Source organism: Mastomys coucha, unplaced genomic scaffold (genome assembly GCF_008632895.1).
Source record: "Mastomys coucha isolate ucsf_1 unplaced genomic scaffold, UCSF_Mcou_1 pScaffold22, whole genome shotgun sequence".
Classification (NCBI taxonomy): domain Eukaryota; kingdom Metazoa; phylum Chordata; class Mammalia; order Rodentia; family Muridae; genus Mastomys; species Mastomys coucha.
The window spans coordinates 19,144,745-19,162,407 of NW_022196905.1; the positions used below are offsets into that span (position 1 = coordinate 19,144,745).

Genomic DNA, 17,663 nt, shown 5'->3' on the forward strand with positions numbered 1-17,663 from the left:
GGACCCAGCTATACCACTCCTAGGCATATACCCAAAAGATACTGCAACATGTAAGAAGGTAACATGGTTGTTAAGCTAGAAATTTAGATACGCCGAAAAAGCCCACTGCCAAATGATACCTTTCCTGTCCTTTGATGTTGCAACCTACAGAAGAGCCCTTGTGGGATGGATAGTACACAGGAGGCTTAAGGGGGCCCTCTCCACTTTCCTAAGACTCTCTTCTATGCTTTGTAGGGATGCTGTCTCCTGACCCTCAAGTATCTGAGACCCTTCCCTTCCGAGAGTCATTCTTTGAAGCAATTCTACTGTAAAATCTTCTTCAGCTCCCCCACTAATTCTTGCAGCTTGTTTGTGCCTCAGTTTCCTCAGTGTGAACTGTGTTTGGTAAGAGCCCATTTCTAGTTGGGTACCCAGACAGTGATGGCAAGCAACTGAGTGTGCAAGGTGATTATTCCGTAATCTGGGAGTAATCCTTTGCGGCAGTTTCTTTCTTGTTCAGTTTCTTGCTCACTCCCTGTTAACTGGCTGTGCTCGTAGGAATTGGTGGGCTACAATCATTATGTGACAAAATGATCAGAGAACATGTGAATTAAACAAAAATGGATGGATGAATAACAAAATGAGCAGATGGGTGACCCTCTTTGTGGATGCTGGTTTCGTTTATAGCTGCAGTTTTTCAGAAAATTCCAGTCTCTGGAAAGTGGAACTCCACCTAATGATCAAGACCTAGCTTTAGTCCTCAGAAAGCCCACCCTAGCCACAGACTGTGGACTCTAGATGCCAGCATTATGATACAACATAATGACATGTTTATGGCATTAGCCTGCTTCAGGACTCCAAATTACTCTATTCACTTACTTGTGTTTTGGTTTGTTTTGAGATGGCATCTTACTGTGTATTCCTGGCTGGCCTGGGACTCTCTATGTAGATCAAGCTGGCCTTGAACTCATAGAGATACTGCCTGTCAATGTCTTCCAACTGAGTGCTGGGGATTAGAGGCATGTGCTACCCTGGCCCTCTTATGTTTTCTTTAGTGTTCATTTCACAGTTCTGGATTTAAGTGTGGGGATCTGTGCAATTCCGTGCCTGGTCCAAGCGGAGATACATATGTGATAAATGGAATATTCCCCTACTGAGTGAATATGATCTAGAGAAAGAAGTCCTTGTGGCCAAGCATTGTGGATTTGGTCTAATGCTGCATGCATTATGTTAATTTGGTCCCCAAAACTACCTGAGAATCTGCATGTGCACAAACTGAGAGACCCTGCCTCCAGTTGGTTTGATTGGTAAATAAAATTGCAGGTGGCCAATAGCTGGGCCAGGAGATAGAGGCAGGACTTTAAGATTCTAGGGCAAGGGATTGAGGAAGAAGCTGGAAGGGGAAGAGTGGCCATTCGGGGAGAGGAGTGGAAGCTATGCCTGAGAAGTGCTGGACAAAGAATACAGCCCTCATGTAGGTGCTGGGGAACTCAGCCCTAGAGGGCTGCAGATCTGGGTCCAGGGCAGCCAAGATGGAATATAGATTTTAGTAAGTAATAACTCAGGAATGTTGGAGGGGAGTGTATTAGCCATGTGGAGGTTTGGAAGTGGACCAGCCATTGAGCTGATTAAGGTATATTAAAATATAAGGTTTTGTGTGTGTGTGTGTGTGTGTGTGTGTGTGTGTGTGTGTGTGTGTGTCTAATTTGAGAACCCAGAACATTGGGGCAGCTAGTGAGTGAGGAGATCCACTGCCACTGCCAGGATGATTTGAGTAAAGTTATTTGGGTCAAACAACAGGGAGGAACACCTGTCACAGCTTGTTCACTTGCACATGCCTGCCTTAGAGTCAGGTAAAACCTGCATTTTCAGAACTGTGTAGTCCTTTCAGATCAAAACCAAGACCTCTGCCAAGTGCTTACAACTCTGAGGTATGGTGAGAACCGTGGGCTGCTTCCTACTACTGATTGCCAATAAAATATTCTCCAGTCTCTCCAGCCACTGCCTTCTGTTTCAGTCAGCAAGAATGAGCATTAAAAGACTTGTAAATTTCAACAGATTTAAAAATTTTTTTTTTTTATAAAAAAGTCATTCACAGGAAAGGAATACATGACTCCTGTTGCACACACTAACTAGCATACAGCATTGATAATAATAGCCAATTAATGACGTATGTACACGACTAGGGGGTCTCAGAGGTGAAGATGCCTTCTCATGATATGCTCTGAATAAGAACCTAAAGGGACTGTCATTAGCATTGTCAACAGGACCATTAACCTGCATCCTCCCCACCCCCCACAAGGCAGTTCTGAGTCAAGTTCCCCTCAGTAGGAAAATAAACTGCGTTCTTTTTTGGACTTGTCTCTTCATTTTTCTTAAGCACTGCAAATTTACACTTAGTATTTAATTGTTCTTTAATGGAATAGCCATAATTATCATTTCTCTTTCTAATGTATGTGAACAAACTGAGTAATAGGATTCCTACTTACCGGTTCATCTCTGAATCTGCTGATGGCATTGTTGATGGAATACGAGAATTTGTTGGGTGGGTGGCTGTGAAATGAACCTTGCCAGTGTATCCTGGGATATTTCCAGACCTGAATTCAACAGTGAGAAGAGGGGCATAAAAGGAGATTAAAATAATGATTTGTGAAATAGTCATAGTAACTAAATGCGCATATTTAAAAAAATAGAAAGGAAGAGGCAGTCAAATTGTTTCTCCCTTATAAAGTCCAGGGCTTGGGTACACAACCGGAAAAGGAGGTATCCATATGCACTCATTGACATCTAGGCAACATCTCAACTCTGGTGCTAAAATACTTATTCAAGTGTATTTTAACTATCATTTCAAATATGTATGTCCGTGACTTAATGGTGGGCTAAGTTGCTTACTGAAGGAAGGAAGATTCCTTCTGAGTAAACAGCACATCTGTGTCACACAGAACTTGGTACTGATAGCTCTGGTATCAACAAAGACACACGCTTGTGTTTACATTCATGGTGACTTTGATTAAATATATTTCTAGCCACCATAATCCTTCATATCCTAGATTTCAGATGCTTTTTCTGAAACTCTGCATTGACAATACATGTAAATCTTTGTAGTAGCACCACACTGTCTTGTTTGTTTTAAACCACTCACTGGTCTGTTTTCTCTTCTCTTTCCCTGCCATGGGTAGAGTAAGAAAACATAAGAACACAGGAAAAGGTTCTATGCATGCACGAGAAGACCTCTGTAGTCAAGGCAGTCAACTGAGATTCTTGAAGAATTTAACTCAGTCATTCAGAAAAACATGAAGAATCTCTAACATGCTTGCCTTAACATTCAAAATGGTTTACCCAGGTCGCTCCCTAAGAAGAAGGAGAGGGTGAAGCATGGAGCCCAATAGGAGGCTCAATCCTGGCAGCTGCTTATAACATGGCTGCTGTAACTATCTGGAGCCCAAGAAAAAAAGATTTAATTGTACACCAAATGACTTGGGCACAATACAGGTGTCCAAGCCCAGAGCTGACACACCCACTAGCACTTCAGCCTGCTACTGTCTTACTGTGGACAAATGTACAGCCACCATTGTAAACACACCCCGAGTTGCATCTTTTCAACTCTGTGGTTGGTGACCCCCGTCCCTGGTGACCTTTTGGAGAGCATCATATTCCATGCTTATTTCTTTTTAAAATTTTACTTCAGGACTAAACAATACAGGCAGAGGCAACAGTCCAATGTCTACCTGAGGAGAACTCTCCTGTCAAACTTTTCTCCGGGAATGATTTAGCTGCGGAGACATTTTGCAAAAGGGAGCCTAAGGAAAGCTGTTGCTTCCCACGATGGACCGCATCTTAAATGTCATCCAACGGCCTTTCCTGTATTGACAGACTGACTTTTAGTTTGAAGGTGGTCGAACCTTTGAGATATAGGGCCCACAGAGGCGGAGTTAGGTACAGGGAGAGTACTCTTAGGAGGCTGCTGGGGGTGGATCTCTCTCTGCATCCTGGTTGCGATTTGAACAGACTTCTCCATGTTATACTGTGTGATTGCAGATCCAAAGAGACATGGCCAAGGACTGTGGATTGAAACCTCTAGTACTATGAACATATATATGTGAGTGTGTGTTTGTGTGTGTGTATACATATATACATACATATAAATATAGACATATATATATTTGAGTATATACACAAACACACATATATGTATATGTACATACGTATATTCTCTTAATAGTTGATGTCTTGTCTCAGGCATTTTTTCTTATTGAGAGAAATCCAACTAACATTTCTCAAATGTCAGGTGACAGCAAAGCAAAAGGGATGTTCGTGAGTTAAGTGCATGCTCCGGTGTCAGGGTGAAGACGGAGGCCAAGGTGTCAGGGTGAAGACAGAGGCCAAGTGATTCCTGGCATCAGCTCTGGGATCTGATGCCTGGTTAGACTCTCCTGGCACATTGTTGCCTCAGACATGACATCAAGTGATATAACCGAAAGGCCTTGTGGAGTGACTATAGTTCACCCTGTAATTTTTTGGTGCTCTTCCTAGGTTGATTCTGCGTTAGTATCAGAATGTTATGGGAAAATGATGTAGCAAGCAGGAAGTTGCTACAATAAAGCTCACAGCTGTCTTTTGAGTGTGCCATTTTATGGCTCTTGGTGATGGCCTACTGGCTTAATGCTAATCCCCTTGGGTATACCTCCACACTTAAAAACAAAGGAAAATCACACCAAGAGTTACAGGTCAGAATAAATGGTATGAATTGACATGTTTTCTGAGGCTAGAAAAAGGAACAGCAAAAACTAAGGCCCTGCACTAAGAGGACTGAGAGGCCGGTTTCTGCAAGCCTGTCTACCCCTTCATTGCCATCAACCTTCAGGAAAGCTCTCTGGGCCCCAGTCCAGCCAAGTGCAGTGGAAAAAAATAGAGACAAGGCCATTTAAAAAATAAAATATTTACAAACTGGAAGCCTCATAGTTGGAGAATACAAAATTTATACAGCACACATAGCTACAAAGACTTGCAGATTGCTCCACACACTGAAGTCCTTGGCTGTTTAAAAGATGGTGATCTTTGTAGCAGCTTCTACTACTCTGACTAAATCAGGAATGACAGGACCTGGGAATCTGGGCTTGCTAGCTATCATTTCTCAAAGTTTCTAGAATTGGATGAGGGAGACGTTGTAAAGTCAGTTGGAAGGGCCCGTATGACTGAATAGGAGCTGCCAAATTCTGGGCAGTGTCCCTTGGGATTTCTTGGGAGTTTCTTAAAGTGTAGCTGTAAGGTAGAGAGGTACCCAAAATGAGGCCAAACTACTGATGTGTGTGTGTGTCTCTTCCCCCAAGCATTCTTTGAAGCTTCCATGCATGTTACTAAGGAAATCCCCTCCATCTGGGTGACAGGTTTTTTCCACTGCCTCTGAAACACCTGCAGAAGTAAAGTGCTTCTGAAATCGTAGTCCTCAGCAGGGCAGCTAAGATGCCAGAGGGATGGATATGAGCAAGGTGTCAATCATGAGAGGAGCTTCATTTAAAACCCCCACGGCTCTGGGTGACTCTGCGGCTTGTAGACTATTTACTGACCTTGACTTGTATCTACGTTACATTACATAAAGGTTGTTCTATGATTCATCTTCTCTAATAGTGACGATGTACTATATAGCTAGTAGACCAACAAGCTGCTTAGGCCGAGGATGAATTCAGCTGCATAATAAAGTGCTAAAATATTTGAAAATGAAGGTTTTCACCCATGCTCATGCTAAATATATTTCCCTTAACCTTGGCCTACAGGAACATCACAAGAGAGCATTTTTGCCCTCTTGTGATATAAGCATATATATGCACTTGCCATCTAAATGTAACTTTATATGCATTTATAAATGCATATATAGATATACAGATTTAAAGATGACTCTCTAGGACACTCAAGATGCTCTGGGAGGGATGTTTTTACCTGTAGGAAAGAAAGCCAGGAAAAGTCTAGAGACAATCGATCGGACCCCAATATTTGCTGCATGTTTAGAGAACTCTATCTGCCTGCACGGAAACAGGCCAGAACCAGCACCTCATTTGCACAGACTCTCCATTTGTTTTTTTTTTATCTTAGCTTCTAGCTTCCTGGCCTTGACTCCATCTTTGGAGACCCAATTCCTTTAGAAGTCTCGGTTTTGTTTTATTTGAATATTTTGTTAGCTAAATTGACAACTGACAATGCTCAGTAAAGCGTAATAAAGTAAAGAAATAAAGTAAAATGATTTCAGAACATAAATCAGCAGAATTAGCAATTTTCCTGCATAAGCCTCCTGAGTGTGGGGCTTCTAGGTATGAGACATCAAATCCAGCTCATCATAATTCTATACATACATGGTATATACTTATAAGGTTAACAAAAATAAGGTAAATATAATTTAAAATATAATTAAATTACTTAAAAGTAAATGAATTTACTTAAGATAAAATAGAAAATGAGGAAAATATAGTCTACATGTAGTATGGGGAAAGTCCTGTGGTATGTAGAATATATGGTTAAAGATTTAGCCACATATACAGATTTCCCAGTATACTACAGACCAAATTCTCGTCGTGTACAACAAATTCTCTTTAAAATGACTCATATAACTTAGGCAATTTTCTGTATAATCCTAGACCGTATATTGTATCATGTGCACCTATTACAGGAAAGAATAAAGGCAAAGTCTAAATAGTATGCTTCCAGCAAGCAAACTTCAAGCATCAGGACCAGTTCCCAGCCTGGGCATCAGAGCTTATGCAGTAGGCAGCATGGGAAAGATCCTGAATGACTCTCAGCTGAGGCAGGAGGATGATATAAACACACATATGTTACTCCCCTGGGGAACTGGGGACTAAAGCTAGGACGTCATGCACACTAAAGTTCTCTGTTGCTGAGCTACATACTCAGTCAACCCATTTGAAGAAATAAACATGTGGAAGCTTAAAGAACCTAAGTGGGCAAAGGCCATCGTGACCAAGAAAGAAGGCAGCCAATAAAATGTTTACTTTAACTCTGGGGCCTCTCTAAAGCAGTGAGACCTGAGACCAACTGAAATCTTTTTTTTTTTTTTTTCCTGCCTAAAACTTACTATGAAGCTCAGGCCATCTTTCATCTCTAGCAATCTTTCTGCATGAGCCTCTTGAGATCTGGGATTCTAAATGTGAGACAGCAGGTCCAGTTCATCTTACATTTTTATTTTACTAAAAGACTTAATTTTAAATTAAATTAAGTTTAAAAATATTTTCTTTTTAATGTCTTTGTGTATTTATGTGAATGTGAGGACAGTGACCACAGAGGCCAGAAGGCAGCATTGGATTCCTGAAGCTGGAGATATAGACAGTTGTGAGCTGCCTAATGTGGTGCTGGGAAATGAACTCAGGTCCTTTGGAAGAGCAGCTCATGTTTTAGCCACAGAGCCGCCTTTCCAGTTCCACTAATCCAGTTCTAATGGAAACTTTCTGAGCCATTATCACCTTTACTGTACCCTATCCAGGGTCAGTGCATCTTCCTTGAAAGGTCCTGGAGTCATGTGATACAACTAAGGAAGACTGTGGACCATGGCTTTGTGGTCTTCATATGCAGAATCAACAAGAATTCCCACGTGGAGGGGGAAAGAGAGGCCACTCAGGAAAAGCAGATGAGAGAAAGGAGGATGGCTCAGAGGATGAAAGGAAGGGAAAGACCAACATATAGGCAAAGAAAGAAGGACAGAGAGAGGGTATTTAGAGTTGTGATGGACCTAACGATTCCATTCACTACTTTGTGATGAGATGAATTTTCCTGAATGCCTTAAGATAGGTGTTCCAATCATTTTTAGGACTTTGTAATTTTGTTGCTATTATAATCATACCATGGATTTTTTTCTATGCTTTCTTCACTTTTCACATCTTCCATTTACAAGGAGACAAAAAGATAATATAGCTCAAGGCTTTTTTTTTTTTTTTTGGTTTTGGTTTTTCAAGACAGGGTTTCTCTGTATAGCCCTGGCTGTCCTGGAACTCACTCTGTAGACTAGGTTGGCCTTGAACTCAGAAATCCACCTGCCTCTGCCTCCCAAATGCACCACTGCCCAGCAAGGCTTTTCTTTTAGGCAAGGGTGAATCTCAAGAGCCAGCTCCATGTAGGATACACACAGCACTGTAGTCCGTGTGTTAAGGACAGGCATTTGCCACATGGTCAGAAGGTCCATTATCTAGATGGAACCTCACTGCTCCAGAAATGAGCCATTTGGGACTCCTCTTGTCATTTTCTCTGACCTCAGCCTCCTTGTCTGCAGAAAGGGAACAGAACTGGTTTCTGCACTCTGGCTTGCTCACTATTTTGAAAATTAAAGCAGAGAGTAGTTTTGAAAGAGCTTTGGGAAGGCCAAAGTGTCTGGAGGCAAGGAGAAGCAACAGACTGACACTGGGAAGAGCCAGTCACAGCCAGTCTTAGCCTGGGCTGTGGGGTGAGTTTTGTAAGGCTAAGAGCATTCCAATGAGCTGCTGGAGATCACCCTTTGTCACCCCAGATGTTCTCCAGATGCTGGCCGGGAATCTATGTTGGACAATTCATCTTTATTGGTTGATGTGTCCTCACAGACATTCCCACATTGAGAAAGCAGAGGCAGCTGTGAGACTGTGAGCTTCTGTAACAGAGTGGGTAGTGGTCTTTGACCTGGACCTGCACCTCCTCAGGCCATCCTTACCCTTCTCTGGGAAGATAAGAGCCACGTACTTCTAGGGCAGGTGCCATGGGCTCTCCCCTCTATTTCCACTCCATTGGGAAAGAAAAGACACTGGGTAGCTCTTCTTCTCTTAGGTCAGAGATAGGACAGGTTGCTCCTATACATGTGTGTGCACAGGCCTGCAGGTACTTTTCACTCAAATCTGACACTCTGTCCTGATCACTTCTGGCTGTGGCTGTGGTGGAGACATAGAGACATGGAGCAGTCACTAAAGGACTGGCCTTAGAGTCAGCCTTGTCAAATATCTAGGCCATCTCTTGTGTAAAGAGACAAAGTCAGATTGAAAGCAAAAGTGATCCTTACCTTAATTTCCTGTTTGATTCAGATTAGAAATGGGGGTTAATTATATAATTTAAAGAAGTTCTTGACTATCACCCATGCCCAGGAAAAGGCATTGAAATGAAATGCCATTCAAACTATTCTGAATTCCTGTTCTACCTTATGGATAGTTTGGATTCTCTTGGTCCCCAACCTACTCTCAAGCTATAAGTTCCCTAAATTTGAATCCTTTTGATATCTGGGCACAAGTGCCAAATTAGGAAACTGTTATTTATAATGAGAAAACATGTCATAATTCTGTTTGAATAAATGCATTATACATGCATGTGGGCATAATTGTGCAGAAATATATGATGCAGAAGTTATTTTTTCCTTCATCGGTTATAACAGAAAAATGTTTTAGTGGAAAGTTGGTCTATATAAACTTGTAGTCTCATGGAGGAATATTATACAACTACTTAATGAATTGTGGAGATAATGATCGGAAAAATCTTACATTCATGCAAACTCTGTTGTGTGTGAATATAGACACACTGTACACATATATCACAGACTTCATAGACATAAAGAGGAAGGATCATCAAATCTCCAACACTGGCATTAAAGACCAAAGAGATGGTTTAGAGATGGTTTATTTTCTATACTTTAGAACTCCTTGGATTACTGTTACATCAGGATATGTAGACGTTAAACAGTGATGGGCTATGCTAATACTAGAGGTGAACACAAACATGGGACAATTGTATCAGCTCTGGATAATGGCTAAACAACAGGTTTGAGAATGTTGGTAAATTTTCACCTTGGAATCTATTCCAAGGAATCTCCATTAAGGAAAGAATTTTAAATCATGAAGGGCATATGTAAAAATCTTTGAGAGGACTATGTATAATAGCCAAAAGAGAAAGGAAATAATTTATATATGAATTTAAATCAGTCAAGTGTACTACATCTGAAAGGACAGAAATGGTGTTTAGGAAAGTGTATTTCACAATCATTCTATATAATGCAGAGGTAGTGTATGCTCCCTGTGGCATATCACAGCAGTGGGTGCTCCCTGTGGCATATCACAGCAGTGGGTGCTCCCTGTGGCATATCACAGCAAGAGTGAGAGGGGCATGTGACAGGCAGGAAAGATCAGAGTCTAATAGCAGTTTTGTTCTCATGGGAGAGTTTGTATTTGCTATGATTCTATGATCAGATTCAATTCTACAACAGAAACAATAAATTATATTTCAAACTGTTGAAGTGTTCTTCACCAATGTAGACCAGATGACCTGATAACTAGGAAAAGAAAGAGAAGGAGGAAGTGGAGGAGGAGGAAGAGAGAGGGAGGAAGGAAAGGAGGAAGGAAGGAAAGAAGGAAGAAAGGAAGGAAAGAAGGAAATATATTACCTGAAGAAAGTTTGAAAGATATTGTCCCACTAGGAGTGAGGGTGAGGTGGGGACGTGGGCGTGGATCAAGACACTGTAAGTCTACTGGGCAATACTTTGTGTTGCCGAAGGACAGCATCATGGCAAATGTAAGGGCATGGTTAAGCATTAATCTTCTGGACCCTAAAGATAATAATATCACAGGGTACATTTAAGTAAGAAGTTCTTTTAAACGGTGAAACTTCAAAGAAAGTCATGCTTGCATTTGAATAGAACATAGGTTTGTTTGCTTGTTTGTTTTCTCCTACTTGGTACAAAATAAAAATTTAAACTTCTGGACTTGAGACTTTATGGAGATGAAGACAGATTTTATAAATTCTATAATTTGTTAGCTTAGTGTGATATCTTGCAAAATATATAACATTTAATTTGAGACCTATCCATAGGTAGTACAACTACCAAGTGGGCAAGGAGGGGATCAGCACAAAGCCAGGCGTGGAGCTTCTAGGTTGGAGCATGGAAGGAGATGGCAAGGTTCCTGGGGCGCAGGGCAGGAGGAGTTCAGAAGAGATCACTAGAAATCTGTTTCTCGAGGTCAGTGTGGACAAGCACACTGGCATTTACTATGCAGTGGAATGTATTAAGAACGACACTGTGTGTCACGGCATCCATAAACGCTTCGTGATAAAACTGGAAAACATTTGTTGTGTTAAAAGGTTATGATTCTGTTAAAAAACAGAGAATCAATCACGAGGAGAAACTTTGCAACCTGGGACGCCCTCTAGCGCTCAGATCGGAGAAACACAGCTAAACGTCAGTTGCCTCTTAAAAGCTTCAGCAAGATAAGGTAAATAAAGGAAACGCTCTCAAATTCTTCAAATAAAAAAAAAGTCCTGTTTTTACGTTAAAACAATTAAATGTCTCCTACCTCAAGGAAAGTTTCTTTTTTTAAAAAGCAAGACTGTTTCACAGAACATTTCAAAGTTTAAGTATATACTTGAATAAAAAGAAACATCAAAATCTTATGTTTGGTGAACACTTTAAGATTGGCTTTCTCCTTTCATGTTCTCCCTTTCAATTTGTTAAAAGAATTACTGTTTAAAATAGTAATGATCTTCTTGCAGAATTTATGGAAGAATTTTACATTGGCTCCTTCAGACTCGACAAATGGTGGCAGGTGTCATCAGTCACATGTAAAAATGACCTCTCCGCAGTCACGGATCAAAAAGCAACGTCAGGTTTGTGTGTGTGTGTGTGTGTGTGTGTGTGTGTGTGTGTGTGTGTGTGTGTGTGTTTGTGTGTGAAATTGTCTATCCAAATTCTTTTCTATTTTATATTTACATTAGGACAGCTCTTAGCATAGCTTCCAGCCCTAGACAGACATGCTTAAATTCCTTGATAAAACCACTCATATAAATGTACCAAAGCTAAAGGTAATTTTGAAGGATATTTTATAGCATGACAGAGAGGTAAAAAGAAATAGGTTAAATTAATAATAGAAGTAAGTAAACAGATAACAGGAGACTTAAAGAACAAACATTTAACAATAGAATATAGCAGAAGGAGATCCAATAAGAAATGTATCTACATTGGTTTATGGGCATAACATGTTTTAAAAGAAGAAATAAATTAATGTTCAGCTAGTTGTGACAATTTATGCCATGACTATATGAAGTCTTTGGTAAGAGCTGTCAATCACAGAAACCAATGTGAGAATTTCTCTTGTATTTGACAACTTGGTAGCATGGGGGAAAGATAATAGAACCTCTGCTTCAGTTAACCGAACAAATAGCATAATTTTTAAAATGTGTCTCTCAAAGTGACCTCTTCTTGTCGTTGTGTCTAAACAATGCAGTATGACAGCTACTTAGATGCAAGTACAGTATACTAGGTATCACAAGAAATCTAGGAAGAGCACACAGTATGTTTCACCAAATATTAAAGCATCTTATTATATGGATTGGAGCATCCTTAAGTTTCAACATCTGCAGGTCTTTGGAAGCAAATCCTCTGCCCCTAGAACAAACCTCTGAGCCTGCATGTATATGCTGTGTACTTTGTAAAATACATTAACAGCTGTGGAGGCTGAACAAGATGTCCCCATAGGATAGGGCATTTTAATGTTTGGTTCCCAGTCTGTGGCACTCTTTGGGCAGTTTAGGAGGTATGACTTTTCTGAAGGAAGTGAATCATGGAAGCCAGGCTCTGAGGTTTCAAAGCCTTGCAACAGCTCCTATGCTCTTGTGTTTCCTTGTTTGTTTGTTTGTTTGTTTGGTGAGCTCTAAGCTTGTTGTTCCAGCTGCTTCCTCCTAGACTTGAGCCACCCATAAATAAACCCATCTTACTGCAAGTTGTCTTGGTCATGGTATTTCTATTGGTGCAGTAGGGAAGTAACTAAGGTAACAATAGGAAAGTAACTAAGGTTACCCTAGCAAGAAACTAACGTAACAAGGAAAACATTTTATAACATCTAATATAGAGGGATGTGCAGCAGTTTAACTTGTGTTCTGACTTCACCATAACGGTGCAAAAGTGATATGTATTCAACAGAAAATGTGTCCTGAGTTTAAATGCAAATCTTTCCCCTGGTTAACTCTAGGAGATTCAGTTCTCTGTTAGGTTGCTAGGGTGCAGCACAGAACCATGAGTCAGTTCCCAGGATCCCAGACAGGAACAGTTCCAGTCCCATAGCATTGTGTGTTGTCAAGTGAGAATAATTTAGGATGGGTTTATGCAATGTTAGGACAAAGACGGTCTGTCTGAGTATATACATTCTATGGCCCGGTTTCTTAGACTGTGCATCATGTTATATAACTGAATGTGGGCATCATAAAAATTTGGTAATAGAATGTTTCTCAATGCAAAATCACCCAAAACTGATTCACGATCAACTTGTAATAAATCTGAGGTGGTTCAGGTAGTGTGACCCGTGTGTCATTGTTTGGTTTGATCATTGCCTTGGCTCTAAGCACACACCATGAGCCCTTTGCTCTGCTCATACCACCCTGACATGCAACGCCAACACTAAAGCATGCAGTGCAGACTGTGTCTGCTGTGAACTGCATGGCTTACTGTATAGACAAGGGTTTCTGATTTTATAGAAATATTATGGTTCAATAATGAAAGTCAGACTTTTAGTAGTTTCGTAGCATCATTTTAGCATGTAAATGCAACTTAGCATAATTTTAAGATGTACTGCTAGGTGGTTTGAGTTTTTTTTAAAAAAAATATTTTTTATTCCTACACACGTCTGTGTTTGTGAAGCACATGCATGTGGGTGCTGGAGTCCAGAAGAGGAACTTCAGTCTTCTGGAGCTGGAGTAGCAAGTGGTTGTGAGCGCCTCACCTATGAAACCTGGGTCCTCTACAAGAGTAGAAAGCTCCCTTAAGCACTGAGCCATCTCTCCAGCTTCAGAATGTTTGAGTTTGAAAATTACTTAGTTGTTTTGAATTTTATTTAAAAAAAAAGTTGTTCAGCAGATTTTCATTTGTGGTTAAGGCAGACAGACCTGTCATTTCTGCCATTTTATGCCAATTTAACAGATATAGAACTTATGTTAACATATGAGGACACCATTAAAGTGGTGTTCTCAGCATTGATGGTTATAAAGTCCAAGGACTGATGACCTGTTGGGCAGCCAAGATCCTTTACAAATACTCTCTGTCCCTGCTGGCATTTTGTGACACAGGTTTCAGATGGAGACACTGATGTCACAGGGATAAAGTGACTTGCTCAATGAACCCCAGGTGAGCCCCCAAACTGTCTTCTCGTATAGGTGACTATTTCTTTCAGGAAATTCACATCTTTCTTTGTAAATTTTGGCTAATAACAAGCTAGGCCACTTTTTTTCCCTTTCATTTGTAACTCCATCAGCAAGTTTCATCCTTAGAGACAGGTGAGAATGGCACTTACCGGCTTGTGTTTGTATAGAGAAGTTTAGAGTGCCGAGGCCTGGCCACAGACTTGATATCTCCGTAGGGGTTGTCCACATCATCAGCATTTGTGCTCTGCACATGACCACTGTTGTAGGGAAAAGCAAAGGCATAGGAAACTCAGATTAGTTGAGCAAAGCAAATATGGGATGTTTTGTTTGTCAGAAAGATCAAAAGCACAAGAAGGTCATATGATGTCATATGACAATTGGAATGAGAGACAAGAAAGATAGGGAGGGGTCTTTGTCCTCCAACTGTGAGTCTTCTACCCTGGCGCCAGAGAGTTGAGGAGGAGGGAGAGTGGTAGCTGTTCAGAGTATCAGAGATCAGAAGCTGGGCTTCTGATGCTCAAGACACAAGGTGGAAGCCAGGGCATTGGGGGTGGGTGAGTTGGCGTTGGTATCTGCTGGAGACAGTAAGGCTCCTGTGAGGACAGGACTCTAGGCAGGTGTCAGGACCCCAGGCCATTGTGATGAGTTCTCAGAGAAGTTTAGAAAGCTGACCACATTTTCAGGTCAAGTCGCAAGGGCTTCTGGCATTATGGTTAGAACATCAGTCAGCTCCATTGGAGAGCAGTAAGGACAAGAAAGCCCTCATCAAAGTCTGGGCTTCTCCTCCATGTCCTCTCACCTCCTTCATTTCAAGGTGACCCTTCAAACTAAGAATGAAAAGGAGGGAAGATGGCTGAAGATTAACAATGTACTGCTGCCCTCCACACAGCCCGAGTGATGTTGGGGAGGATGGACTCTTCCTTCCCATGAGCTTGGTTTTACCAATTACATGTTTCTGACCAACAGCATGAGTAGGAGCAACAAAGGTATTTCTTTCATAAAATATCCCATAGAGAAAACAGAAAATGTGTCACTCCTCACTTTATAATTTAATCAAAATTTCTAATAGGCTTCTGATAACACTTCCAGTATCAACCAGGCACACTGGAAGGTGTTAGAACACATATGTTAATTTAAGAGTGGCTGAAAAGCACAGTAGAAGGGAGTACAATTAGATTTAAATACAAGCATGTTTTTAAAGTAACGAGAAATGTCACTTACGTATACAGAGGAATGTATTTACTCCTTGTACTTGGACTCACACTTAGAACAAGAAAAAAAATGGGCAATTGAGTTGCTGATATTTTAAATAATTATCAAATTACTATAACAATTCTCAAATTGAAAGGCCCTCAGAGATACAGAAATTGACCTTATTTGTCACCCAAAGCCCCCTAAAAATGCAGCAAATTCATAAGAACCTCAATAAAAAGATGTAAGTGTTATGTTTTGATCAACATCCAAGCATTTCATGAACACTCGTTCATGAATGATTCATATGAAGCTGAGCTCCTTGCTTGGCACAGGCCCATAATTCTAGCACTGGGGGGCTGAGTCAGGAAGACAATGAGTTAGAGATTAGCAGAACAAAATAAAACTCAATCATATATTTTATTTATTTAAGTACTTGAGTGGCATTACCAACAATTCTACTTTGCAATGTAATGCAAAGCTTATTTTTTTTAGTATTCTAATATTATACAAATTATCCTTCAATTTGTATACTAAAATCTATGTTGAAGTGTTATTATACATTTGATAAGACATTTCGTAATAATTATAAATAATTTCATAATTTATTATCAATACATTTATTATATAATATATACGATTCATAAATGATTTAATAATTCTAATTTAATGAATGCAGATATTGTGTTTAGATGTGGCTTAATAAAATGCACATTTAAATTTTTATTTAAATTTTTTATTAGATATTTTCTTTATTTACATGTCATATGATATATCCTTTCCTGGTTTCCCCTTGGAAAAATAAAAATAAAATTTAAAAACCCTATTCCCCACCCTCCCCGCCCTGATCAACAACTCACCCTCTCCCACTTCCTGGCCCTGGTATTCCCCTATGCTGGGACATAGAACCTTCACAGGACGAAGGGCCTCTCCTCCCACTGAAGACCGACTAGGCCATCCTCTACTATACATATGCTGCTGGAGCCATTAGTCCCACCATATGTACTCTTTGGTTGGTGATTTAGACCCTGGGAGCTCTGAGGGTACTACTTAGTTCATATTGTTGTTCATTCTAAGGGGCTGCAAACCCTTCAGCTCTTTGGGTCCTTTCTCTAGCTCCTTCATTGGGGACCCTGTGCTCAGTCCAATGGATGGCTGTGAGCTTCTACTTCTGTATTAGTGGGGTACTGTCAGAGCCTCTCAGGAGACAGCTATATCAGGCTCCTGTCAGCCAGCACTTGCTGGCATCCACAATAGTGTCTGGATTTGATGATTGAATATAGGAAGGATTTCCAGATAGAGCAATCTCTGGACTGTCCTTCCTTCAGTCTCTGCTCCATAGTTAGTCTCTACAACTCCTTCTAGGGGTATTTTGTTCCCCCTTTTAAGAAGGAACAAAGTATCCTCACTTTGGTCTTCCTTCTTGAGTTTCTTGTGGTTTGTAGATTGTACTTTGTGTATTCCAAGCTTCAGGGCTAATATCCACTTATCAGAGAGTGTATACCATGTGTGTTCTTTTGTGATTGGGTTACCTCACTCAGGATGATATTCTCCAGTTCCCTAAGAGTTTCATAAATTCATTGTTTTTAATAGCTGAGTAGTACTCCATTGTGTAGATGTACCACGTTTTCAGTATCCATTCCTCTGTTGAGGGACATCTGGGTTGTTTCCAGTTTCTGACTATTATAAATAAGGCTGCTATGAACATAGTGGAGCATGTGTCCTTATTACATGTTGGAGCATCTTCTGGGTATATGCCCAGGAGTGGTATAACTGGGTCCTCTGGTAGTACTATGTCCGATTTCCAGAGGAACCACCAAACTGATTTCCAGAGTGGTTGTACCAGCTTGCAATTACATCAGCAATGAAGGAGTGTTCCTCTTTCTCCACAACCTCACCAGCATCAGCTGTCACCTGAGTTTTTGATCTTAGCCATTCTGACTGGTATAAGGTAGGATCTCAAGGTTGTATTGATTTGCATTTCCCTGATGACTAAGGATGTTGAACATTTCTTTAGGTGCTTCTCAGCTATTAAAATCAATGAATTTATGAAATTCTTGGGGAAATGGATGGACCTGGAGAATATCATCCTGAGTGAGGTGACCCAATCACAAAAGAACACACATGGTATGCATTCTATGATAAGTGGATATTAGCCTAGAAGATTGTAATACACAAAGTACACACCACAAACCATAAGAAACTCAAGAAGAAGGAAGCTCAAACTAAGGATACGTCATTCCTTCTTAAAAGGGGGAACAAAATACCCACGGAAGGAGTTGTAAAGGGTAACTATGGAGCAGAGACTAAAGGAAGGACAATTCAGAGACTGCTCCAACTGGGAATCCTTCCCATAT

General features: G+C 40.6%; 1 protein-coding gene across 4 annotated transcripts in view; it reads right to left on the reverse strand.

Annotated features, from left to right (window-relative positions):
• Spata48 (spermatogenesis associated 48) overlaps positions 1–17,663 on the reverse strand; it is a 62,552-nt gene that overhangs the window by 8,590 nt on the left and 36,299 nt on the right. For 3 of the 4 annotated variants that reach the window (XM_031338560.1, XM_031338562.1, XM_031338564.1), the window contains 3 exons: positions 15,337–15,378; positions 14,265–14,372; positions 2,469–2,576 (listed from right to left, as the gene is read on the reverse strand). In XM_031338560.1, coding sequence (XP_031194420.1) covers positions 2,469–2,576; positions 14,265–14,372; positions 15,337–15,378 — 258 coding nt within the window. The remainder of the gene's footprint in view (positions 1–2,468; positions 2,577–14,264; positions 14,373–15,336; positions 15,379–17,663) is intronic. The other variant, XM_031338561.1, reaches the window with a different exon arrangement.